This window comes from Lonchura striata, chromosome 1 (genome assembly GCF_046129695.1).
Source record: "Lonchura striata isolate bLonStr1 chromosome 1, bLonStr1.mat, whole genome shotgun sequence".
NCBI classification, from domain to species: domain Eukaryota; kingdom Metazoa; phylum Chordata; class Aves; order Passeriformes; family Estrildidae; genus Lonchura; species Lonchura striata.
The window spans coordinates 51,906,960-51,934,881 of NC_134603.1; the positions used below are offsets into that span (position 1 = coordinate 51,906,960).

At 41.9% G+C, this 27,922-nt stretch overlaps 1 protein-coding gene across 1 annotated transcript; it reads right to left on the reverse strand.

Annotated features, from left to right (window-relative positions):
* Window positions 1–27,922, reverse strand: APCDD1 (APC down-regulated 1). Its single transcript, XM_021527774.2, has 5 exons — window positions 27,823–27,922; window positions 18,271–18,454; window positions 16,119–16,650; window positions 6,288–6,609; window positions 1–4,272 (listed from the first exon to the last, which is right to left on the reverse strand). Exons 1-5 carry the CDS (start codon window positions 27,878–27,880, stop codon window positions 3,824–3,826), a joined length of 1,545 nt encoding a protein of 514 aa, XP_021383449.1. The 5' UTR covers window positions 27,881–27,922; the 3' UTR covers window positions 1–3,823.

Here is a 27,922-nt window from a genome sequence, read left to right on the forward strand (position 1 = left end):
TTTTACAGTTAGGCATTTTTTTTTTTTATTTCAATCAATAGTTTAACAAGTGCTTAAACTTCCCCAGCAGTTTTATCTGGAACATAGTTGAGAAGAAAAATATCTTCTATAACTTTACAAAAATAAAAAGATTTTTTTTCTTTTAAAATCCGGCACTTTAGGCAAGCACGCTCCGACTCAAGCAAGACTGACATTATATCCTAAAATACAGACTTCTGTTCATAGAAATGACATTCTACCCCAGGACAGCAGGCACAATATGTAAATAGTATACAAACAGAGTAAGAACACTTGTTTTGACTTTTCTGATCCCTTTTGTCCTATTTCTTGAATAGAGCCTCTTAAAACAATTTGCCCAAGAATTTTAGGTTCATTTCTTCTGTCAGATGGATCATTGAGGAGGATACTACTGAGAGAAAAGCTTTCACCTGTCCTGGCAACACTGGTTGCAGCTGAAGATTAACATTAATGGATTATTTTTTCAAAAAAACCTTCTTCATTTCAGCAAGGTACAAATCACCCAGTTTGCAGGTCTTCCACTGCTAACCTACTCGCAGCTTAACTTCTTTAGCAGCCAGGGCTGCCAGCACATGAGGTCAGATTGAAGAAATAAAATGAATGGAATATATTGTGTCACATATGTATGTGGTGCTGTGCAGCAGTTAATTTAGTGAGTGATGAAACCAAAAGAGGGGGTAAGCTTAGTTCCTCGTTCTCTGCCTGCAAGCAAGGAGAAGCCTCATAGAGAATACAGACTAGCACATAAACGATGCACTCTGAAGACTTACAGCTTTGTCCAACTTGACTTGTATTGGCTAAAAGAAAAATTAAAAATATACAGGCATGTGGAGGTAAGCTGGTGCAGCAAATGCTAAGAGCCCAGATCATAAAATTATGTTTCTGGTCAACACTACAAATAAGCTACAGAAGTCCCCATCAGATTTCATGTACTACATTGTGAAGACCTTTTAAAAATACTTCCTTATTAAGTGTCTTTAAATAACAGGGGGAAAAAAGAGCATTTATTGTACAATTTGTACAGTGAGTCACATTTTCATGTAGTCTAACCATAAACCTTGGAAAACCTAGACCTTTGCATGTCTGTGATTCAAAACAGCTGAGACATGAATGTGCTTTTAGAGGTTATAACTAGACAGATTTCTCTTGAAACTGTTGCAATATTTTTGACATTAGACAATTGAGAGAGGAGCCACAAGGCACTAACAAACTGTAGATGATTGCTCCAATAAGTATAGAAAATCATGCTGTGGAACAGTTCTTTTGGTCTTTGCTTTCATCCTGCATCACAAGCATTTGGAGATGTCATCTGGGATTGAGCTGTGTGTGGCACTTGCACAGAAAAGTGACAGAGTCTGACAACTTCTAACCACGGATTTTTTTTCAGAGATAGGACCACATGGGAATGGTTGATGGTGGTAAAAGCAGCTTGTCTTGTGTTATATAAGGAATGCCACGCAGTACCCATACTTTTAAATAAAAACTAGTGTAAACTGCTACTAGATCTCAAATAGAAGTCAGAAATGAAGCAAGTACTTAGGGGACTTGTTTAACTTTAACTATTCAGTAACCCAGTTAGAGATATGGTATCACTCTGCTGACTACAAAATTCAATCTAGAGAAAACCAAACTCCATGCTGGTTTGTAACTACTCTGTCACAGGCATCCTATCTCCTTCTTGACCCTCTAGTTAAAACTGTGCCCTTCACCAGCAACTGATCCAGAGCTGGCTCTGGATCTGCATGGAGCAAAAAACCATCAAGAAACGCTGATCAGAACAGCTGTTTTTCATAGGGCTCAATTCACCATGGTGAGTTGTCTTTCAGATCCTTCCAACAGGCTGAAGGAGGATCTGACATCAGATGGATGGATAAACACTTTCTCTGGTGACTACTGAGCCAACCTGAGCTCCATTCCTAACTCTTAAGTAACAGTTTTCTCTGACTTTTCATTTGTCTGAGGAAAAAATATGAAAGATGTGGTCTGACTCAGCAGTGCATCTATCTATGATACTGCTCCTTCCCTCTGTCTTCCTGCTGTCTCAAAACTAGGTGAAGTCTGTTCCTCTGTTTCAACTGTGAGGAAATTCACATCCATGTTTTCAAGGAATGCTTTTGCTATAATAGTCAGTATGAAGACTCACTATGTAAAGTTGAAAGATTTTCATTCAAAACATACTTTTTCTAGGATACTGAAAAGAATACATTAAAGGTTATTTTTCTGACACAGTACTGGACTGGGCAGCTAGCAGCTGCTTATGCTGTGAAGAAACGCCACAACTTTTATCCTTATGTTTCTTATAGATGTTCCTGCACCTCCTGTGAGACAAAATGTGTACATCAGTAAAAGCCACAGCCCAAACACAAGATTAAGCTATGCCCTCAGAAGATCACTCCCCATTAAAGCAGGGGAGCATGGTTCATCTATGAACTTCTAACTCCTTGCTGGCCTTAAACATCTCCCCTACTGCTTCAAGAGTCTGCTCTGATTTGCATCAGTGCACAAAAGGATGTATTCACCACTGAGGGAAACCTGAGAGTTTCCAGGGCAGGCTCTAGTTGACAAATGCTCTTTAAGGGCTGTGTCTATCCACCTTCCCAGCAGTGTCTCCCCAAACCAATGCTGATTTAAACTCTATGAAACTGTGGCATGTGTTGGGACAGTTCAGCAAGGAAAAAAGGAAGGATGTGGTTGCATTAGTGCATCTCTTGCTCCTCCCTCTGTAAGACTGGGCCAGTGTTCCTCCACCTGAGGGTATGTTTCCAGCTACCTTCTTGCTCTACCAGGGACCACAGTGTGCTTGCTGCTGTAACCCTTTTCCCCGTTCTTACACGAGCTCACATGACTAAAAAGATGCTGCTAAATAGGGCTGCAGAACACATAAGATCCCGTTTGCTTTACTCTGCTCACCCAGCTGATCCAAGTACTGCACGTGGAGTATGAAAGGCCTCGGGAATATGGAAAGAGAAGTCTTTCCTGCAGCCTTGTGTTGGCAGCTTACCTGCACTCTGTGCATCTGACAGGAAAATTGCTGCTGCTGGCTGGCTTTGAGGGGGCTTAGTTGTAACTACTCTCTAGATATAAAGGGAGGCCTCGAAGCAATTACACAGCTAAGTTAATTGAATGAGAAAATACTAAACCACTGGTTATTTTTACAACTTAATGATTGTAAAAATAGCATAAATTACTTGGAATATTTTTTTTAATTAGGGGTATCAACCGTTTAGCTCTTTTTGAACAGAGGGCTGTTGATTTGCTGATTCTTTCTGTATTATGAGGTGTGATATAATGGCAAGATAAATCTTTGTGGGTTTCCTCCTTATATACATATCTACATCAGAGCTGTGAAGTCAGAGGGGGAAGCAGCTATCACAGTACTGGCATAACACCGAGCCCTTCCCCAGAGCTAAATTCTGATGAGAAATCAGGCATTGGGGATAAGAGTACCACAACAGTAAGATGGCAGAGATGACTGAAGCAGAATCATAGAGTTCATCCCAGCAGTTAAAAAAAAAAAAAAATAAAAGGAGACCCCCTCCCTCCCCCCAGAAGTCTGCAGTCCTAAAGTGCAATTACTTTTGTGCAGTCGTGTCAGGCCAGGGATCAGACTGGATGAAGTTCAAAGCACAAACATCAAACGAGTGCCGTTCGGATTCGAGAAGGAAGAGGGAAGTAAGGAAAAGAACAACAGTTCTCAGGCATTCAAGTGCATAAAAATAAATGTCCTTTTCTGTCTGAAGAAAAACAACCCCCAGTCTGGAGGAATCCTGGCTTTGTAGTCATGAACAATAAGTTTTTCTCGCTTCTAGCTGAGAATATCCCAATATGACACAGTACAAATAAACAACAAAGCAAGAGCTGGGGTGCTGGGATATTTTTCCGGTGCTCTGCTGCTATACAGCCTGATTTTATTCTCCTCGGGTGACTCTTCAGATCTGGGTACTGATGAGGCGCACTGAATTAAAGGCATCTGGTAGGAAGTGGCTCTTTTCTCGGGTCGGTCGGGGCTGGAGCCGTCACTCGGTCTCTGGCCATTGTACAGCAGGTACCTGCCCCAGGCATCCTGCTCCATCTTGAAGATTTCGTACTCGGTGTGAGGTAGGCGGATGCCGAGCGCGATGCAGCCGTTTGTGTGGGTGACGTCCTGCTGAACCCCAACCTGCCAGGATCCCTGTGCTCCACATTCATTCCCATTGAAGACGTTGAGCAGCGAGGCTGTGGCTATATCCATGGGAGTGACCTTCATGTGATTCACTGTGAGAGAGGAAGAGGGGAGCTGTTAGCAGAGGGACAAAAACAAAAGCAAAGCCAACATGCCGATTGGGGCACACCTGTTAAATTGAAATTGTCTCCCCTTGTTCATTCTTAAATTAGTTTTTCACATTACAGGTGTGGCCAGCAAATCTAGGAGCAAAATTTTATGTCTTTGTCTTGCAAAAATTGCTTTTTTCACAGAACAACCCCCCTCCAACTCAGTTGAAGAAAACCTGATGGCCACATATCTCAGCCAGAGATTAAGCAGGGCTTTTCATAAATTCCAGACAATCCTTCACAGATAAAGTCTGGTTGGTTATATAAGGAGATAGGGAAAAGAGGAAACAATAAAACTTTACTCATGTTTTATTACTGTCTGTATTAATTTGTAAATAGAGCATTTATCACATATTTTTCAAAATTTCTTAATATTTTCTAGCTACCCTATAAGCCTAATAAAATAATTAGTTCCCACTGGGAAATTTGTAAAACATCACAGTTGCACTATCATCCTATATTACCTGTCCTTTTTTCCATGAATTATAAAATATAGATGACCTGCAGAAAGATGTTTTTTTCTCATCTCTCAACATTGGCGGCAGCTTGCAGTATTAAATATAGAACTGCTGCAGCTTCTTTAGTTCTAACCTGCTTGTATTTCTAAGGAGTTTAAGGCATATAGAGTTTCATTTTCCAGCCAAGTCAAAAAAGTTGAGAAAAGCCAAAATGAATGAGCCTGCAGAAGCTGAATAGAGATTTTCCCTTGTGTGTTTTTGACACTGTATATCAAGAAAAGTGGATCTGAATGGATTGGTGCTGACCAAAACAGAAGAAAATAATCATCCCTCCTGCCTCCCAACATACCAAAATCCCAAATTCTCTTGCACATCATTTTTATACTAAGATTCCTTGTGAGCTTTTCCTGAGCTTTTATAAACAGCTGTTTGACTAAATGACTCTACAAGTCACATTATTTACTCCAGCTGGGGTAAAAGGTAATTTATAGAAACTGAACCTGAAAGTTTTACCTAAGCCAAATTAGTGACCTTGATCTGTAAGGTACGTTGGCACAACATAAACCAGAAATCCAAGCAGAAACTGGATTTCATACCAGGAGCTGACATGGGACATGCTGCACATGCAGCTTGAAAGAGCCAAAGTTCTGACAGGCAAGGGTACCTCCCATCTCCTACAAAAATCTCAGATACAGAGATTATTTCTTCTAGTTGGATGCTTTTCTAAATTAGACCCATGCAAGACGCTTTATGCTTCTAATGTGGTAACTGAAATAAAGAGAAGAGCCTACAGAGGGCTTGAGGCTACCAGAGGCTCCGCTGGGGCTGGTGCTGTGGTGGAATGTTGTGTTTTGGAGATGTTTGTTTGTGTGAGTGGTTCAGGCCCCTGAGCTCTTTTTAAGCAGGGTGCCATGGGACTGTTTGCGCAGGAAAGCTTCTCAGCCATGGGTGGTGCCACCGAGAGCTGCTTTCTGAAGTACCCGAAGGGTTTGGGTTGGATACATTTTGTCTTTGCTCTAGCATCTTTAATCAGAGGTGTCTTTAGGGACACCCTTATTTGCTTGAGGGCCTCTTGGGAGGTACACGTGAAAAGATGCATGCTGCTGCATCTGTCTTCCACAGAAAATTATTTATACCGCGTCAGATCTGAAATGCCTTCTGAAGATGCTTTTTTCTCTCTACTAAAGGAGCCCTAGGACACAGATCTACCACTTCTCTTAGAGGCTTGACATCTGGCCACTGGACTTCAAGATCACTAAGTAATGTGAATTCTTATTTTCTTGTGTACTTAAAGACCTCTGCCTCAAATGAGTATTGCTTCAATGGTGTGAAATGCCATGCAGCTGTATAGTTGGCTGGGCATTCACACAATGCCTGGAAACGTCCCAAGTAATAATGAACTCCTGAAAATCTGAATGAAATCATCAGCAACCAAATAATTATGAGCAAACCGCTCCGGTCCATAACTACCTCCCTCCCCATTGTATCAAGCAACTCTACCTTTGAACACAAACTCTGTGCCACCCATGACTTTGGACGAGTGCACTCCCCGGCTGTAGCGTCCCTTGGCATAGATGGTGAAGGTGGGGTGCTTGCAGATGGGGTCGGAGTAGTGGTAGTAGTGGCCCTCCCAGGTGTTGTTGTTGTCGTGGAAGATGAAGTGCCGAGTCAGGAAGAGCACCTCCGGCCGCACCTCACAGCGCTGGCTCACCCACTCTCCGTGCAGCCCGATGGTCAGGTCTGCCTTGGGGGCCAGGATGGGTGGGTGGTGCTCATCCGAGCGGTAGATGATCCTGCACGGGATGCACATGCGCTCGTGGTTCTGCAACAAAGCAGATAGAAACCCTCAGCTGGCATCACCAGGGAAACAGGGCAATGCAGCAGGCCAGCCACTTCATGCTGAAGTGACACCGGCTCCACATTTTAAGGAATGCATTGTCATTTCTGATCTTGTTAGTGGTACCATTTGGGTTTGTATTTGTACGACTGCACAACAGAGGAGCTTGTAAGAAATTAATTCCCTTGTCTGCATTTATCTGAAATTAACATTTTAGTCCAGGATCCAGAAAAGGCTCACTTTATCCTTTGCATCATACAAGAAGCTGGTAGATGGTAATTTACTATGATAGGGATTTTGCAATGCTTGTGTCAGAAATCAATACATTTGCTGAACTCTTATTTATCTTTTAGTTGTTAACTGTAAGGGAGGGGAAGACCGGTAACCAATGGGGATAGGGGTAGGGGGTGGCTCCGAGATGGGGTGATACAACGTGGTCTAATGGGGGAAGGATATGAGAAGGGCCCCAGGCCCTCGCCCAATCACCCGGTGCCCTGAGTAGAAGCTTCTGGATGGATGGGAAAGAACACCAAGTGACAGACAAGGCACCAGGGAGGGGTAAAATGCCTCTTCCAGGGTGATGGATAGATACTGGAAAGGCGGGAAGGGAGGACAAGGCAGGAAAACTGGGGATAAACCAAGTCGTACATGGGGGTACAAAGGAATAAACCAATACATAATACAGGGATAATAAAACATACAAATAACGCAACTCCACATTTAAGTATACTGTAGATAAACATGGGTGTTATAAGGACTTCTTTCTTTTTGGATGGAACCGTGGGAGAATAGTAACCAGTGCTTTTTAAACTGTTTCAGCTTTGCTGAGCCCTAACACAAGTTTGGGAAGTGTGTGATATGGTTGGCTGCTGCTGGACATGGAGAAAACTTCATGGCCCTCTCCAGCAGGAACAGGGTCCATGGTACCTGCCGAGCTCCAGGGTAGTTCACCAATGTGGGCCATGCACCAACCTCAAGCAGCCAAGTACCTCTGGTCCCAAATGTGAGTACGTAGGGTGTCTTAGGAGGGGACTACAGGCTCCCAAGTCTGTGGCAGGAGTGGAGAAATTTCAGGCTGAAGCTTCCGCCTCCTGAGAAACACCATTTATAGTTACTTTGACCATTATTCTACATCCTAGGAACATAGAACAGCTGCCATTTCATTGATTTCACTGTTGCTGAAAAGACTTTGGATGACTATCTGGTCTGGGATGGGGCAAATATAAACCCTGTTTAATATGCATAAAATAAATATATTGTGGGTGTTGTACATTGATTCTCTGAAGCTACCTACAGTAATTTTATTGGAGGAATTCAGGGCACTAATGAAGATTGTGTGAATGTCACCCCTAAAGTAAGCCAGAGCTGAGGGCAGTGAGTGAAGAAATGCTGAGTTCACAGCAGCTCATGTGCACTTTAAAGTAAGAGCAGTTAATATGAGCATTTATGTTATGGAAGGTCCTCAGAGAGGCCTCTGAAAAGAGGGCTGGAAAGGTGTACAAAGAAAAAGTATTTCTGTAAATCTCCCAGATGGCTGCATGTTGAGCTTTAGCTCTTAACTTGATGCACCTCAGGAAAACACTTCACAGCTTGAATGTGGTGGATGTGAGTAACCTGGCAGTGCATCCCCCTCTCTCCAGGAAGGATCAAGGAGTGTCCTTGAGAGATGAAAGTACAAGATCTTTGTTGGTTGATCTGAATCAGTGGCCAACAGCCCTGCTCTAAGGAGGAAGGATGCTGGACTGGTGACCTCTCAAGAATCCTTCCACCCCAAAACACATGGTCTTCTGGAGACCACATGTCAGCATGCTCTTAAAGTGGATGAAGTCCTTTCCCCCTGTGGAACTTGGTACCAAATTTTAAGATATGTTTTTTTCAGCTAAATTCTTCAAGCAGGTGAGAGGTCTGTTAGTACCTTTGTGAAATACAAAGAACATTTAATTGAGTAATTTAACAGCAACTGGTGAAGTTAGTGCAGATATATATATATACAGAAAGTATATTTCAATTGTAATAGAAATAATGTTGGTTTTTTTTCTGGAGATGAAGATGCCAGAGCCTTTTAACCACACATTTCTGTCCTGCCATGGGGCAGACTCGCTGCACTGTTCCCTGACACATAAGGGCACCGATGACAGAAACTCTATGGCTGTTACTGCCCCACTCTCATAAAGTGAATCCAGAAAGCAAGAAAAATACAGTGCTATAAAACTAAAAATAGCTTATATAAGCTGAATCCATCAATAGTAGGAGAGAATTTCTCCTACAGTCCCTTCTCTACTGCAGTGAATTTGAAAGCTTCTATCATCTCTCAGAGGAGACCCTGGCAGAGCAGTACATTGGTTTGGTTTATATTCACATCTTCCTCCCAGGAGTCCATCCTCCAAAAACAGTTTGTGAGCCAAAGCAATTTAACCTGGGAACCAGTGATTTCTGTTGGTCTCATTCAAAATCTGAAGAAAACCAAACAACAACTCATCCTGTTTTCTGTTTTGGTCACCGGTGGCCACCATTACACTGTGAGCAGAGGTGACTCTTGGTAAACTCTGGGAAGGTCCTTGTTAACTCTCTGTTACTTGTCTGTAGTTCACCTAGCTCTTTGACCCCGTGGTCCTGAACTACTGTAGCTCTGTGCAGCCCTTCTAATTCTGAAGGCTTTGCAGCAGCTGTGAGGGTCTGGCCAGTTGGGCTGCTAAGGAATGTCCAGCCTGACAGCCTTCTAGTCACTGATGGTGTGCCCAAATGAGGGAGCTGAGGCAACCAGGCACTTTTTGCATTGAACCATGAGTGCAGCAGGGATGGGTTGGGGTGGTGAAGGAGGAAGCAGAAACATCCCTTTCACAGCTGAGACACCAGCTGGCTCCAGCCCCTCAGAGGATGTACTCTGAATGCATCACTTTCTAGAGACCAGCATTTGAATCTAAGCCCACATAAACCTTTTTTGCAGTGATGCTATCTTTCACAACTTTTTATAAACTTCTTAGTGGAAGAATATGCCATGTATAAATTCCCTCAGTATGGTTTTTGCCCAAGTAATGGGCAAGGGAAAAAGCTAGTTCTCTTATGAGGCAATTTGACTTAATTATGGAGTAATTTATGTTTAACAATTGACTGTGTATTTTGCTCTTGCTTTTTTAGGTCAGCTGCTCTTGGATCTTAATTACACTATCTGAGGCTTTGCAAATCACTCCCTTTCCATGTGTTTCAGGGAAAGATTATTTTCTAAAAACAGGCATTCAAAGAAAATAGGGAACAGAGACAGAATTTGAATCCAAACAGGATTAAGAACTCTCTAATAAAAAGCTCATTGGGGCATGACATAAACTAAAAAGCAATAAAACAAGCAGAGGACAGGATGAATATCAGTTCTATATTTTGATTATCTTAAGTGCACAGTGCGGTATTTTTAATAGTGGGGCCTTGCTAGAAGGACTGGGCCCTAAAATAGCTGGAAGATCCCTTCCCATTATGTGTGGCTCCCTGCAGCTCTGCAGTGCCAAAGCCATAGTGACAACATTCCTTATCCTTCCAGGTGTTTCTTTAAAGCCAATTTCTGAACTAATCCATTACGCCATGTGTGCCAAAACAAGCCTGAATCTCTGGCTGAAAACTCAGTTCTTGTAGCTGGGGAGAAAACATCTTAGGATCTAAAAATTCCCACCAACATTTTTTCTTATCACTCTGTCCTGCTGTCTCAGCTGAAGTGGCAATAAGGCCAGAGAGCTCTGGAAGCCAAGCAGTGGGAATTCTAATTAAAAAAAGCTAGCAAAGATGAGGTTTCTCCATCTTTTTCCCAATTGCTATGGATAGCCAGAAACATAAACCCTCCCAGCACAGCCTAATTTTCTTTTAAGTTCTGTGGAATTCTATGGCTGCCTAGGACTAATTGTGTGACACTGGCTATGCCACATAGCATGTCTGTCACGTTGTACTCAGCATATCCTTGTTGCAGGGAGACATGAAATGAGGGACTGGGCATTGGATTTCCTCAAGCATGGGCTCAGGCTTGAACTGTGTGTGCAGTACAGATCTACCAGAATCCTGGGATGTTGTAGGGCCCAACAGCCACAAAAGCTGGGGTAGGAAACCCCTGCCACGTGAATGCACGTATTACCATGAGGGGAAGTGCTGAAAAGGAGAGGGAAAAGCCACACTCAGCTATGGCCTTGCACACCTCTCAAATATCCCATGTTGTGGGCAGGACTAGCTGGGACTGGAACAAGTCATGCCTGGTCAGGATAATTTAAACCTCACCACCCAAGGAAGCACAGTACCAGGTGCTAGTGTTAGCAACTAAGTACAAATGGAAATTCTTGGGAGAACATCAATTCAAGAAAATGCTCCCAGCTCAACAAAAAAAGTTGGATGGCTTTGCTTCCCATTGCCAAGGAGCCAAGTCCACAGGAAGGACACATTTATGAATTGCTCAGGATAGTATCAGGCTCGCTCCTCCACCACTGTAGATAACTGCAGACCAAGACAAGACTTTAAAAAATGACCACAAATTCTCTCCAGTACAAAAGTGATAATTTGCAGGCTTTGCATGACCTCATATGAAGCTGAGTTGACTAATGTGCATTAGCCTGGCTTTGGGGAGTTGACAAGCATGCCTGACACAGTTATAACTCAGCCTGCCAAATGGAATGAAGAAAAATGAAGATTTAAAACTTTAATTAAAAATCTTGAGGCAAGTAAAATGCTGGAGAGAGCGGTAACTCCTTTGCAGAGTTCTCAGATAGATATTTCTTTTGGTGGGGAACAGAGGTGCTGCAAGCAGGAAGGAGGGTGGAGATATGCTCTGATTTATCTGCAAATGTGTACCATATATTCTAAGATATTGAGGAATGGTTTTTATTAACTGCTCTTATGAAGGGAAAGATAGTGAAGGAATCTCAAGGCACTACCATTACACAACTGTCTGATCTATGATGTTGATTCTGTTGCACAACCCAGAATAAAACTGAAATAAACAAAACCAATATGAAATGCAAAAGTACTCTGGTTGTTCTTTTCTGGTATAAATGACTTTTGCCTGGACAAAAGACAAGAACAAAGAGAAAACCAGACGTCTCAGATGAATGTGCTTGCATGTCATCTATCCCATTAAAATGATACTAAATTATGGTGACATGAATGTTTTATGAAGTATTAACAAAAAAAATTCCTGGAAAACCTGAAGAGACAGCTTGAATGTCCATTTTTACTCCCAAATAAAGCTGCCTTATGTATTTATCATGCGCTTAAAAAGCATCCTATACAGCCCTCTAAACCATGCAGTATTACCACTGAGTCTTCCCTGCCTTTTTACAAAAGATGAAGCCACTGTGCTTAGATGCCAACTGCAAGGAAGGTGTTAGATACATATGCTGAGTTGACCTGAAGGCCCAGGCTAGGCTAAATAGTTAATTTTGATCCCTGGTGCTGCATTTGAGTTGTGGCAGGCTTTTACTGCAGCTGCAGAGCAGACAGTGATAACTGCAGACGTGGCACCCTTAAAGGCGCAGGGCCACGTGCTGCTGAGCATGGCAAGGGCCAACCTTAGCTAAAAGCTGCTTCCTTCTTCATCTCTGTAGGGCACCACACACATTGTTATTGTTCATAAACCTTCAATTAACCCACTTGAGCATTCTTCTGAATATTTCTACCTTGCTTCCCCTCATAATTTTCCTAACCAAGAGCCCTTTTCAAGTAATAATGGACAAAAGGCACCCTTCAAGTGCTGCCTTAATCTAGAAGTCTAGTGGCACCACTCAGGCAACAAAGGAGTTTTGTCGGCCAAAATGATACTTTTTGGTTTAGTTTTGCATATTTCTCTGAGGCGCTTCACATGTTTAACATCTATTTATTAACTCATGATTGCATTTCCCTGGGAGCTTCACATGTACATAGTATTCCCCTAGCGATGAAGTCACTGTGTTTCAAAGAGATGAAGATTCAAATTTTTGAAAAGCACAGAAAACTTTGCACACTTTGCTCTTTCTTGGATAAAGGAAAACCCAAGAACCAGTCTCCGTCATACACTGAATCTGTATCAGCTGCAAATTCCAGGTGCTGCTGGACATCAAGTCCCTTGGTAAATAAAGTTGTGATAGAGAATTTATTCATTAGTCACATTTTAAAGGGAAAACATCTTACTGAAAGATGATTTCAGTAAGTGTCCAGCAAATGATTCAGCATGACAAAGAGTGAAGGTTATCCTAGGGCTTTTTAGGTTTCTTGTGATGTTCCAGACTATGTCAGCCTTATTCCTAAGTAATGATCTAACCAGAATGACTGGTCATCACAGTCCTGCTCTGATATTTCCCGTTACTCTGTCACACGATAAAATAACACAAGGAGTTCTTTGTTTACAAAGCAATATTGCTGAGGCAATTACATGTGAAATAAGTCTCCCAGTATTGCTATTATGCACATTTTCTGTAGTTTAGAGCAGACATTTCTGAAGACATTTTCTGTCCTGTACAGAGAACGAATACTGCATTCAAGCCTTCCTTCATGCTACAAGTCCCTGTATACTTTTGTGATATTACAACTAATCAGGCAGCCTACTTGGTGTTGTCCTAATTGGGAACATTCTGTGTAATATATGTGATGATGGCGCAGCAGTTCCTCCATCCTGCCCCTCCCACCCATGTGCTCTCTCATGCTGGCTGAAGAAGCTCCATGTGTGATAGCTTGAACCACTCGATAAACTTGCAATGTCAAGAGACATCAAAGATGTTCATCTCCATTCATCAGCCAGTCCTAACTAGCATCTTGAGCCAGGTTAGGAAATAGCCAAGATAAATCTATATAGTGACCTATTCATCATCTGCACTAAAGAACTTCCACATATTTTACAGGAAGAATTTGTTTAAGGTATGTTCTTATCTAAGAGAATTCGTAAAGCCTTAAGAGATGACATATTATATGTTTTTATAAGCTCCCTGATTCTATATGAACACTTGAGATACGGTAATCTGCGAATTTATTCAGATTTGTAGCTCAGCATAAAGCTGTCTGGTTTTTGGACAGCCTTTTTGATTTACCATCCCATGGTGAAATCATTGCAGGAATTTGGAAAAGGTCCAATTCTATTTGTTTAAAGTCCTGATCATGTGGCTTTGGCATTCCTAACATATCCAGCAATCATTTGTTTTTAATTACCATTCATTTCAACCACATGAGTAATGAATGTGGCTACCACATCCAACTTACAGGCTGTGTAAACTCTTAGGCTGGGTGGAACTTTCTTCTATATAGAGGCTTAACTATAAATTTAACTAAAAATGTGAATCCTCTTAACTTATTTTAGACAGGTCTTTGTGAGTCTAAAATATAAATAAATAAAAAGGAAATGAAAAAAGCTTTAAATGAAAGATTCCACACAATACACCTGATTCACCTCAGAAGCAATTTCCTGGCCTCCCCAACCTCTTGGTATGACTGTAGAAACCTTAAAAAAACAAGTTGATTTAACGTTTCTATTTATTCGTGGTGTCCAGTTTCCAGAGGAGTCTGTGACTTGTAGTTTTAAACTCAATTTAGCATTTAAACTCATTTTCAGCTAGGTCCCAGTGGAGCAACAATTAAAAAAGGAAAGGAGTTCAAAAAGGAAGGGTTATAACCTTTTAACAGTATGTTTGCCTGGACTTCAAGAAAAAAAAAAGGAAAAAAAAAATCACTTCTGTTGCTATTCTTCCTGCATTTGGCAAACAGTAGGTCAGAGTGCCTGTTGAGAACCTGTCGGTATAGGGATCTTTCTGCTTAGGTACAAACCAACAAACCCACATCCTGGAATCTTTCATGGCAGCTGAAGCAAAGGTTCATTTTTTATGGTATTGCTATTTATATAATACTGAAAGCCTAGTACCAGCAGGCCCAGCTTCTCTTACCTAACTTGTCTCAAGAAACACACCTCTCCTATGTAAAATTTGGGCCCTTAAATTTGAACATTGTATTTTAGAGGCACTATATTTTAGAGAGAAAAAGGGATGCTATGCCAGCAGAACACAGTGTCAGAAAAATCATTACCTAAAATTACGGCAGGCCTGGACAACAATCTTAATTTTCTAAAGCTGTCTGAAAGTACATCTGATTGCTCTGACTGTAATGAAATTACTACAAGGTGCAAGTATAGACATTTACTATCTTATTTATCAGCCCAGAATAAGACACCTAGATTAGACCAGAAAAAATACTCAGGTATAGGGATTTAAATCAAGATTTTGTCTCTGTTTCAAGTGGTCAGAAAAAGATCTACAATGTTTTCTAGAACAGATACAATATAGCTGGTGTCTAATAATTTCTATCTACAGATACCTGCAGGAAGAAATCTAGCAAAGAACCTTCACACCCAAATCAGTAAAGTGAAAGTTTATGTGGTTAAAAAGTTTTGCAGAGGACTGATACTGTGTACACCTTCTGCTGCTGAAACACTCTATTTTGGGAAGGTAAGTTTTAAAAAAAACCCTCAGATTTGTCCTTGGTAACTTCAAGACAGCATAACAGTCAACTGTGGATTAAAATGGTCCCTAGGCCAGGCTACAAAGCAATTAAAGGCAGATCAAATAATGTTGTGTTTCCTGCTATTGCTGATAAGCTGACTTTTGAACCATTTGTGGTGAGATGATTACAAATGGTGGTAACCCATTAGCTGGAAGTGATGCTGTGGCAATGCCCAGCTGGAGCACACTGGTGGCAGCATTACCTGGCAATGTGGTTCCAATTGCTGCCTGCCTTTGAAATGTCACCAGGAAAGATCTATGACAGCCTTCCAGCTACAGGCCATCAGTGTCTGTACTTCCTTTTTGAGTTTTATTTAGCTTACTATGGGTTGATCAATTCCTGATGAAGCTGAGGGCACTTTGAGGCCCCTTTGAAAACTGAACTATCAAATGGAATTAGAGCCCCATTCAAAATTCACCTGTTTTTCATTTCATTAATGTGTGTGCCCATGTCTGGATCCATGACCTGTGCAGTCCATCAGTTTTTTTTCCTTCATGCTGCCCCTTCCATGTGTTTACCTTCCAATTTCCTTGTCTTCTCTTCAGGTTATGGATCACCCAATTTCCATATGCTGATATTCATATTTGATTTCCTCTTCCCCTGGCCCTCCCATAGCTGCAGCAGTATCCACTGATGCCTGTTCCTCTTCTGCTGTCTCAGTTCTATATGAAACATTCCTCTCAGCTGCTAGCTTACAGCCATGGTCCCAGCCAACCACTCCCACTTCTGCCTACAAGTCTCTGATTCCAGCTTCAGAACGGCCTTTATTGAGCTTACCTAATGAGATTACTTTTTTTGCATATTTGCAGTCACATAAACCACAGCTAAGTTACTGTTCTCACAAAGTGAGTTCTGTTATCTTCTGTTAACTAAGGCTGTAATCAACCCCTGTGTTAGAAGCACATCTACATTTTAGGTTACATCAGTGCACTTAGAAGAACTGAGTGATTTGGGCTTTGTCAGCAGTATCTTAAGAAGAGGACATATGCAAACCCCCACAGACGTACCTTGGCATTTTGAAGAGGAGGTTGGTAGCTAGAGGGCCGATAGTACCTCCTCTGAGTAGCATCAGTGTGAATGTCTCCGAGGAATAGCTCCTCCACAAGGTGGTCAAAATTGTGGTGCAGGTACTGCTTCTCCACACGGATGAGCTGGAGTTCATGCATGGCAAAATTCAGAGCTTTGGTACATTCACAGCCATTCTCTTCTCTCAGCAAATCATAGCTCACATCCTGCTCCCAGGGACTATCTGCTGGGATAAATCCAGGACACGTCTGGTTCACCAACTCACTTAATTTTTTGGCTACTGCTTCGTTGTGGCATATGATCTGTATGTTGCGGAGCTGATAGTCGGCCTCGGTGCCCCCCCGGATGATCCAGGACGCCTGCCGGAGACGGATTTTGCCTCGTATGACTAAGGTGTAGATGGGGTTCGTGCAGCGATTGCCGCCGTAATAGAACTGATAGGCCTTGAACGTGTTGTTGTGGTAGAACCTGTATGATCTTGTGATGAACTCTGGGCCTGCTCTAACTTCACAGCTGTGGGGGCAAAGAAAGCATGGAAACAAAACTTTAGCAAGGTGGCACATCACGTATACTACAGGCAACGAGACCCACATGGGTCCACAGAGACACCTGCGTGCTAATATCCCTCCAACAGGAATAGGAGTAAATAGAAACTAGGAATCTGTGGCCTGCCCATTATCCAACAATTTCCTCCCCTGCTATTAATACACTACTTCATGGTGATCATATCTAAAGGCTTTATCTTGTAGGATTAAATATTTTGAATCGTGTTTTGCTTTTGCCTGTTGTCTAGGGACCACCACGTGACTCAATTCTTCATTGAAAATAGTACCAGCTTATTAAACATTTATTGCTCTCTTTTGCACGGTAGATTTAGCAGAATGACTGATAACATCAGAAAGTGAAATGCCATCTGTCCAGGGAACAGCACAAAGAACTGGCTTATAAGCTGCTTTAGAAGCTTCTCTGTGTAACTCCATGATTTCTGGTCTGCTGTGGATATGCAGGATCATGTCCTGAGCTTTTCCACTCAAGCATTCAACAGGGGTGGCATTTAATGCAAACTTCTGACTATTAATGCAAAACTTCTACTTGGCTTGAATTTGGACCATGCAATATTCAAGTTTTGTTGGTTCTTTCTCTTTCTTCCCAATGCCCCCTGCCCCCCCCTTTTTTTTTTTTTTTTTTTTCCTGGAAGTGTAAATGGCAGTTAAATTCCACTTCCTGTAGGAAGCCCTTCTGCGCCTTCAAACTTGTTACCCTTGTCACCTCTACACTGCTTAATATAAACAGAACTTTAGAATTGTTAAGGTTGGAAAAGACCTTTAAGACTATTGAGTCCAGCCATTAACCTAGCACCACAATGTTCGCCACTAAACCACATCCAGGTGCCATATCCACAAGTCTTTTGAACACTTCCAGAGATGTTAACTCCACCACTTCCCCAGGCAGCCTATTCCAATGCCTGACCACTCTTACATTGAAGAAATTTTTCTTAATATCTAATCTAAACCTCCCCTGGTGTAATTTGAGACCATTTCCTCTCATCCTGAAATACAGTCCTCTCTGTTAAAAAAAACCCTCAGTCTTTCCTACTACAAGTCACTTCCAATGAGCATGTGAATATTGCCTGCTGAGACACAGAAAGCAAAACCTCTCTGAAACACAAGTCATCAGGTATAAAGAGTAACAGAGCTAGTGAAATACAGATTCTTAATTTCTTATGCAAATAAAACCTGTGCTAGACCCATGCTCTGAAAACAAAGATCTATTCAATGGATCTAATGCATGGAGACAAATATAGTACAATGTTATGTTTGAATGAGCATCCATTTTGGCAGCTTGGTAGGCTCCTTCCTATTCAGAGAGATTTAAAGATATTTCACAGCATGCTGTTTAAAATCCAGACAATAAATTGATTCTTCAAGACAGCTTCATGGCATGCTATTTTAATGTACATAACGCTGCTCCTTCTCCTTTTATGCACAAACATATAGAGAGCATCTGGAATTTAGAGCATCACCACATTAAAAAAAGTATTTCTTCTGTTGAAAGTAGGAATATTTATCTTTCCCTCTCTGTTTTTTTACCATCTTCTCTTCCCCATCCCAAGGGGGTTTTATCTTTCCTTACCCAGTAGAGACCCAGTGGCCCTCAATATTGGGAGGCATCTGTACAGTGATCCGGGCTCCATTGTGAAGGTGTTTCAGCATATGATGGCACTGTGACTCCTTGAAAGCCCTCCAGGCACTCTTCTCCAAGGACCGAGGGTGGGTTCTACTCTCTGGGTGAAGAAGAGCAGAACCTTCTCCCAGCCCTGTGACAGAAAGCATAAATGATATCATGAGACCCTGCTGAGTAGGGCATCAGTGTGATCAAGGACATTGTGACCGTCTTGTGTTGAATGACACTTGTTCATCTTGTTATGTGTCTGGGCAAATACTGTTTACATTTACTTTCTCATATGAAAAAAAATTATGGGAAGCTCTTCCTTTCTGTCATACCACTCATAATCCACTACATAAACTTATGAAATAAACTGGGTAAAAGACTCAAACTGAAATGCTGTGTCTCCACACCCAGGAGATGTGGCTCTGAAAAGGAACTTTGCAGACACCTCTGTAATCTCTGGTCAGGACAATCAAAAACATAGGCTTTCCAACTTTCAGAAAGTTGTGTCCAGATCCGGACACAAACTTTGCGGTTTCAGCCCACCTCTAATTTGAATGCTTCTATAATAAACTTGCAAATAAAGACTACTCTTTAAAGTCAAGGGAAAACAGATATTAAAGGCAAAGCCTCTGCACACAGGAAGCCTCTGTGATGACTGAGGCGGTCAATTAAAGGCAGATCCTTCTATTTTTATTTTAAAGGGGAAAAGGAATTTCCAAAGCTAACTTTATCTCCAGTACACAGTAATTTTGGTTTCTAGTAATGTATACATACAAAATCTACCAGTATGCTCTCTAAACAATATTAATTGAACAAAATGAATACATAGCTTCAAAAGGAATGTGCCTTTACTCTTTTAGACACAGCCTGCTCTTAGATATGTTGGAAAACACGGATCAAAAGAAAACCTCACATCTAGGGGTTAAAAGGTGACAAACATGAACCTTACATAATGTGTTGGAAATTGTGTTACATTGCCAGAAAGAATTTGAGCACCAGAGGGCTACAAAATGAATAAGGGGTGGGGTGAAGGGGCTGTTTGAGTGCCTGGGAAGTTGGTGCAGCCATCGCAGGAAAGGAATGTCTCACTGTAAGGGGAAGGGTCTGGGATTCATCCCCATATTTTCCGCTGCTTTCTCAGCTGATCTGAATAAGAAACAGGGCTGTTGGAGATCACCAGTGAGAGCCACCCAGTACAGGATCCTATGCTTTATGTCCCAGGCCCCATCTGACATTTGGGCACATGCCTGGTGTTAGGCAGACACTTTCTTAAACCTTTCCTATTTCCCATTAAAAAAAAAAAAAAAAAAAAAAAGCGGGGGGGGAAAAGGGTGATTCATTATGTTGGCAAGGTCTTGGCTAGGTCTTGGCTAGGTCTTAGATCTTCTGGAAGAAACTTGGGTAACACCTGGGAAAATGGCATTGCCAAAATTATAAATACATGTCAATCATTTAAAACCAGCAATTTCTTAGCTAAACAGAAGCAAAGACTTGTCCAGGAGACAGGGTAAAAAATGATCAGAAAGAATACAATAAATACCTTAACCTAAAAAGTGCTCACCACGCAACAACATTAGGATTTAATGAGATTAATGAATACAACCTCACAAAATCTTTTCTGGAAAATCTGATTGCTTTGTTATGTTGCAGTTGCAAACAATTCTTCAATGTGAATGAGAATTTATGGCCTTGCTTTCTATAGGGTAATAAATACTAGGGATATTTTGATATTTGAGCACACTGCCTGAGATGCCCTTATGGAAGCCTGATTTTCAGGGGTTCAGTATTTCTCCCTTTCTGGAGGTCGGAGAGTTCTCAGGTGTTTCTACATTGCTGAGCAGTCACTCATGCTAGCACCAAACAACTCCCATTCTGCAGCCAGAAATGGTATAGCCATGACAGGGTAATGCTCTGCTTGAACAGACTACATCTTTGGAGAGGCAGAGTTGACTAGGCTGGGTCTGTGCTTCATGTCCATGCAAGGTGCATGGCAGAGTAGCCACCAGTGCTATCTTTCAACATGGTGTCCCCTGCAGACAAATTATTTCACACTGAAAAAAGACTTTGAAAATTTGCATTTCCTTTTGAAGTTGTTAAACATTTGAAATTTGTCATCAGAAGAAGGCTTTGAAATTGTTTAACTGGCTATTTTCAACGCATATTTATTGTACCACTTGCTTTTATACAGTTGTATTTTGCCTAGTTCATGTCATATGACTCATGAATACAGATGCATTTAGCAATGATTTATTCATTTAGACATACTTGGGGATTTAATTTCTTCAAGCAAAAATCCTTTTTTGGGATGACACCATCTTGTATGTGCATATATCAAAGAAAAAAACACAGTAACCACATCAGACATTCCCAATTATTCCCTGAAGGAAATAATGAAAAGAAGAAGTTTTTGAAAAGAAGTCAAACTTTATGTGGTATTATACAGTGTCTTCTTTGATACAGCTCAAAAGCAATTATGTCTTAGCTCTCCATGTCACATGAATGTAGTTCTGTCTGCAACTTGTAAATGATAAACTGCAGCTAGGGAATAGAAGGGAGATTTACATCAACAGGACTAGAGGAAAGAGGGTATTTGTTTGGGACTCTATCCATCCAACTATGAAAAATGAAGGTAAGAACAAATTCAGGTAATCAAGAGAGGCATGAGAACATAATGAAGGTTGCAGAGACATATAGAGATATGTAGAAAACACACATAGAATGATTTGGGTCGGAAGAGAAATTAAAAATTATCCAGTTCTTCTACCCCCTGACCATGGGCAGGGACACCTTCCACAGGACCAGATTGGTCAAGACCCCATCCACCCTGGCCTTGATGAGGCATCCACAACTTTCCTAGGCAACTTGTTCCATTGCCTCATCACCCTCCCAGTAAAGACTTTCTTCCTAAAGAAAGAATTAGATTTAGATCTAATCTAAACCTGTCCTTTCAGTTTAAAGCTGTTCCCCTTGTCCTATCACTACATGCCTTTGTAAAAAGTCCCTTTCCAGCTCTCTTGCAGGATCTCTTTAGGTATTGGAAGGTGCTCTAAGGTTTCCCCAGAGCCTTCTCTTCTGCATGCTGAACAACCCTGGCTCTATCAGTCCATTGCCACAGGAGAGCTGCTGCAGCCCTCTGACTATCTTAGTGGCTTCCTTTGGACTTGCTCCAGCATGTCCATGTGCTTCTTGTGCTGAGTAACCCAGAACTGGACACAGTACTTGAAGTGGGATCTCACCAGAGCAGAGCAGATGGACAGAATCCCCTGCCTTGCTGCGCTGCCCACTCTGCTTTGGATGCAGCCTGGGATCTTTGGCTTTCTGGGCTCTGAGTGCACATATTGAGCTTCTTATCAACCAACATCTCCAGGTCTTTGTCCCTGGGGCTTCACTCAATAATGCTAAACATCACAGGACCAGAATATCAGAATATGAAATACAGAATAAAATTAAGAGACAGCAATGGGACCTTTACCTATGATTGCCTTGCTGGAGCAAGGAAATACTTAATTTAGTGCAAACTTCTTCCTTACAAAGAAGTAATTTCAACACTTTTGTAGTTACTGATGTATGCCCGTAGATACAACTGCCATACAAAGGAGATGTAACTTCCTCTTGTACCATCTGCAGGTCAAGCACTGAGACCAGAGATATGCTTCCCACACAGAACAGTAAATCAAGCACCATCTTCTGTGTTTTTCCTCACAGTAGGTGCTCAGAGGCAGTGCAGTGCCCCCCTGCTCCACCCTTGGCAGTGCACACAAGGTGTTCTGTAAAACTGAGGAACTACAGGGATGATTCACTTATTTTAAAAGATCCATTTGGCCCTGTTAAATTAGACATTGCTGGAAAGGCTCAAGGTTAAAACATGCATTCACAAAACTGGGAAAAGAATTTAATGACTCTTTAGAAGCCCACTTTGGATAGTAGATGCAGTTGCAACATAGTTGGAGCTATTACTTTCATTCAGAGAGATCCAAGTCTGCTATTCTTAATAGCACTGACAGATGGAAGGTTTCAGTATCTCCATGACTATCTCAGACTCATCTGAGAATATTTCAGACTCTCTTTCTGTTTGAATTTTTGTGTGTTATGAAGGAATATTACCCACTTGTTTAAAAATATAAACCAAAATCCACCCACTATGTTACTACTCAAAAGTGTGACAGTTTTCAAACAAGCAAAAAAGCAAAAAAATCTTTGCATGAGACCAATAACAATAATTTTGTGAAGCCTCTGGTTGGCTCTCACTTTAGCTACACCACAATCAGATATTGGTATGATTGTAGCCCCCACCCCACAGCATTTGTTTTCACAAAGGAGCAAGTCCAAAAGGAAAAGGAAAAATCCAGAATCCACCTGAAATACCAGGTAGCAAAGCAAAAGCATTCTATGATGAGCTGATATCCAGTTTCCCTTTCAAAATCAAGCCCTGGCAGTGACACAGCTTTAGCATGAAACTAATTGAATATAGTATAAGAGGTGCTACAGCTCACTGGGGATCCCTGCCCAGACCCTCAGAGATCACACAGATCTTGAGGACCTGTGATCTCAGATCACACTTTACAGGATCCAACATCCGTCTGAGTGGGAAAGTGGAGGTGTGTACAGCTGCCATGCCAGTGAGACGTGGATAGGAGCAGGCACCACACCAGAGGGAGGGCTTCAGGCTCTCATGTTCACCTATAAACCTGTATCTGATGTGGGAACAACCATTCAAGATAAAAATAATTGTTAAGGGAAGATAGGTTACTTTCAAGTTCTTCAAAGATTTCTGCACATAGCTGAGAGTAAAATACAAATCTTAAAAGGGCAATCTGTTGGCAGCCTGTTACTCAAAAGTGTTTCAAAAATGGTTATGACAAAGCTCTCTGCCAATATTTCTGCAAAAAACTGCAAGCTTCTAGAATGAATGTTTTGGTTTTCTGAAAAACAGTATGCAAATACTGTACAATGGCAACAAAGATAAAACATAGAGTTGTGCTTGAACACAGACAGTTTTAATTTAATTTGTGCCTCAACACCCAGGCCAAATTCTGTTCAGAGTTACGCCAGACTGCTAAAGCATAAGGAAAATAATCTTAAACTGTTTAGATTTTATCAGTTTAATGAATGTCTCTACCAAAATTGAAACCATGGCTTTGAACATGTCCAAGTGTAGCACTTCAAGCCAGTCTCAAAGCTACCAGGTGTTCAGCAGGTTCATCCTTTGCTAGATGGTTGAAGAGATGTTACCTCAGAGTAGGTCTCAATCCTGGATTTAGGCTGGGATTTGCTCAGCAGGAATCACTTAACTTTTTTTTTTTTTAATTTCTAGTGATGTAAATTTTATTATAAAGTAAAACTACCTCAAGTGATACCATAAGTTCAAAATAAGCAATGGCTTTATCTCTGATAGAAACATTTTAACATTAATGCTTTACTCCTGCAGCAATCTCTTTTCAAGTTAGAACTTGTCTGAAACTGGAAAAACCTTACAACAGATAAAGAATAATTGGCTGGATTAACTTTATAGCTCTCCTTATCTGGGCAGTTGCCCTGCACAATTAAATAAGTAGACATTTGGATTATGCTCTTTCTTGATGTGGGACGGTGTCAGATAATGCCTATGACAGGCCTTTAGCTCCAGTGCAAGCTTACATAATTGCCATGGAGAATATAATGTCCTGTTACCAAGCCACGGGCTGTGTTTACCAGTGTTTTCCCTGCACTTGAAACTTCAAAGAGTCCTCGCAAGACCGGGGCCTAAATTAGCTACTACAAACAAAAGGGTTGGGAAAGGAAAGCCAGCTTGATGGCCAGGGAGGCAGACAGGACAATGGCTTCCTTTCTCATGTATCTGCTGCCTCTCTTGTGCACACAGAGTTCCCAAGTGCAGCCTTAGAAGAGAGGCAAAATGAACGCTTCAGAGCATGGAAGATCCTGAGGAGGGATCCGAAGTATGTTTACATGGGGCAGCTAAAAAGTAACACCCTCAAAGCTGACAGGCCCAGCATGGAGGTCCCCTGTTGCCCTACAGCTTGGTCCTTACTCAATCCTCTCTCCTGGAAGAGGTCAGAGAACCAAGAGCCAAGCAATTACACAGCCCATACCTCTGCTTAGCCGAAGTTTTTAGCTGGGATGGCTGCTGCGACGTGTGCAAGGTGAAATGGCACTGCCCAGAGTGAGGGTTTCTTTATGAAACCGTGTAAAGCCCATCTTACTTCAGGGCAGTGGGAACTCTGCCCCTGACAGGAGCGGCTGCAGCACTGGGATGTCAGTGCAGTTCAGTATCAATGGTAGTTTGGTCTTGCCCTCTTTGCAAGAAATGTGTGCTCCATCCTGTACCCACACCTTGGCACTGGGGTTTATTCATGCAGAACTGCCCCCAGCTCCCCTGCGACTTGTGTCTGGGTGAAGACAGCACTAAACAAACTCACTACATACAATCCTACCCTCTATCAGCCCTAAATAATCACTCACTAATGAAATACTATCCTTTCCTTGAATAGCTGAAGGTATTTGCCTCCAGTATAGATGAGGCAACTTTTGGGTCCCATTGTGTGCCAGCCTACTTTCTACAAACACCCTACAGAGCACAAAAAAGTTGCCCTCTCTATTGATAACACCAACATGTTATGACTGTGTTAGCCCACAAGAGCTAACAAGGCAAAATAAAAGCACAAAAATGAGTGAAATGGTGACAAAATGTGAATATTTTGACATATGCTGACAAAATTGTGAATAAAATTTAGTTCATCTTCTAACTCTCCCTGCAAATTCTCCAACGCTTACACTAAGCAGTGTGTCTTCCCATCCTTTTATTTTCTTCTAGATTTTGAAATGCATTATTTAATTGAGGAAACAGATCATATATGTCTCTAACACAGGGAACAATATATGTTCATTCTATGGCTATGGGTATTTATATCTCCTGATACATTTCCTTATTATTTTCCTGAAAAAGTTTGGAAATAAAACACTACTATATAACTAATTTAAGCAACATTGCCAGAGAACTTTTAAAAGCATAAACAGTTTTGCTCTGAAAAGCCTATTAGTCTTGTTTTCATCATCTTTATTAGTACCATTTCCATGATGTTATTGAATAATTGTTTTAAAGTTTCTAACTCATTACTCTAACAGTAGCATGATCAGAAATACACTAACTTTTTTTTAGCATCTGTGTTTATATTTAAAAAGGTTATATTTACAGAATAAATTAGCCAAATTTGTTCTGAATCCATTTGAACGTAGCTCTTATTATTTAGGTTTTCTGGAGTTGAATGATCTTAGTGTTTGACATCTGACAGCCATTCTGTGGCTTTTTGTCTAAGCAAAGAAAACAGTGATAATGGACAACTTCCAGCAAAACTTTTTTTCTTTTTGGTGACACTGTACATGTACAGGTTTTATTTTGATGAATGAAGACTAATTTTTCCAACTCAGTGATGTTAAAGCAGGCATTTCTTAATGCAATGAAAGCAGAAGCTCTATCCTTACAGGACATTTTAACTTGTGTCACAAAGCTTTAAGCCCTAAAAAGCCTCAACCATCCACCCACACTCATTCACTTTTAACCCTCGAATTGCCATATGCAATAGAAATCCAGAAAGAAAACATTACATGCTGCAAAGAGGCTTAACACTGCAATCCCCTGGGATTGCTGGTTATTCTTACACATTAGCAATTCAGGATAGCCACTGATCAAAGGATGCTTCTACTGACTTTATGGCATGGACGAAAAAGCTCTAGACCAAGTTATAGCCAACAGGGTAAACACATTTCCATGGGCTATGTTTTAGTGCCACTGATACAATTTTCAAGTTTGCAAGAGGGCAGTAGTTTCCAAACTCTTGAAACTCTGATCTAAAAACTGTGAACTGCTACACTGCTAAGGTACTTGTCTTCATATACAAGGCAGTGAGTTGTATCTTTCTACAAGAACTTTGGTTTATGTTATTTGGTGAAATATAACTGCATATGGAAGAAATGGATGACTTTCCTTCATCATCCTCTTTTGGCAGCTGCTGTTTTGATCTGATCACTCTCCCTGATTTGTTTCCTGCTCCAGCCAGCATTCAGCTCTGCTCTGTAATTCCAAGCAGATGAGCCAGGGAGTCCAACCCTGCAATTACACCTCCTTTCTTTACCCTATAACTTCAAGTCTCCCATTTCAACTTTTACATCTCAGATCACAGAGTTTAAAGAACACCTCTGGCATCCTGTCAGGTCTGGCTCAGCGAAACATGTTTCTGTGCTCTCCGGATCTCATAGCTGAGCAGTGAGAAGAGTATAAACCTCCTCCTGGGGATCAGAGCCTCCTACTCTTTCTTTCTCTAAACAAAATATAACATCAGAAGCCCATGCTCTTTATTATTTATTAAATACCATAGTGTGTGCTTAGCACTTGTACAAACAGAGAGAGACAATCCCCGCTTCACAAAATCAACCCCAGGAATAGCTTTGAAATCCTTAACCCCAGCTCACAGATCTCCCACTGAATCCATGTAGGTCACTTGTATTTTAACAGTTAAAAGAATTCCTCTTTTTACGACTAAGCTTGGGGTCCTAAGAAATTTGACTGATGGATGCTGGATGCTACAAAGGACTTCAGAATTAGGAACACTTCAAAATGATGCTGTAAGCGAGTAACTTGAGTCACAGTTTCAGAAGGATATCATACCCAGATTTTTCAAATCTGGATGCCAAATGTCAGACATACCTAAGCAGCTCATTAAACTGCCTTATTTTTAGAAATTTCCCTTTAAGAACACTGGCTTTCTGAAAAGATGGTTTATCTTTTTAAGAGCCCAAAAATGAATTTACAAGCTGAACTTTCAAGTTTAAATATGCCGACTTTTCTCACTAAAATGTTGCCTACTGTGCAGTTTCAGAGAGATGTCAGTCCAGGATTAAACTGAGAGGCTGTCAAAGCAGGATAATAACATGCGTGATAACATCCAGAATTTTTGTGCTCTGCAGCAAAACAATTTTAGTTGGGCACAAGATCCGGTGCTGGCACACTTTGCAACCGAAGGCTTCCCAGGTAACACCTCCACGCCAAAAACCGCTTCCCGATAAGAGGAAGAACGCGGGCCCCGCAGGGTGTCCCGGCCAAACGCGCCGGAGTTTCGGCAGCGCCAGCTCTTGCCGGAGGTGAGCAAAGAAACTTTGTGTGAGGTGCCCGAACTAATTGCTCCATCCAAGGAGTCCCAGGCTGCAACACAATCCCCCGACACACACTTGGGAGCGGGGCGCTTTCGGCGTGGTTTTACCCCCGCCGGCGGCTGCCGCTCCTACGCGTGCTGCGCACGGGTGCCGCTAACACGGCGGCCGGGCAGAGCCGGGGGTCTGCCCGCTTCCCATGCTCTGCCCGACCTCCGGCCCGGGCAGGGGACCCACGACGGGAGAGCGACCCACCCGCGCCCCTCTGTCCCCGCCAGAGCGCCTCTGGGGCTCCCTCGCACCCCAGCCGCTTTTCGGGGCACCCCGCGGACCGAGCCCCGCCGGCAGCCGCGCCGGCACCGCACTCACCGTGCAGCAGCAGGGCTGGGAACAGGTACCGCACCAGGCTGCCGTACGGGGCGGGCATCTCCCCGGCTCGCAGCGCTCCTGGCCCGCTCCGGCCGCCGCC

Excerpts from the sequence above, each read along its gene's own strand:
- APCDD1 (XM_021527774.2), bottom strand. The coding sequence starts at position 27,880 with ATGCCCGCCCCGTACGGCAGCCTGGTGCGGTACCTGTTCCCAGCCCTG. Across the intron at positions 18,455-27,822 it reads CCCAGCCCTGCTGCTGCACG|GGCTGGGAGAAGGTTCTGCT; the intron begins GTGAGTGCGGTG and ends TTTCTGTCACAG. Across the intron at positions 6,610-16,118 it reads CTCCTCTTCAAAATGCCAAG|AACCACGAGCGCATGTGCAT; the intron begins GTACGTCTGTGG and ends GCTTTGTTGCAG.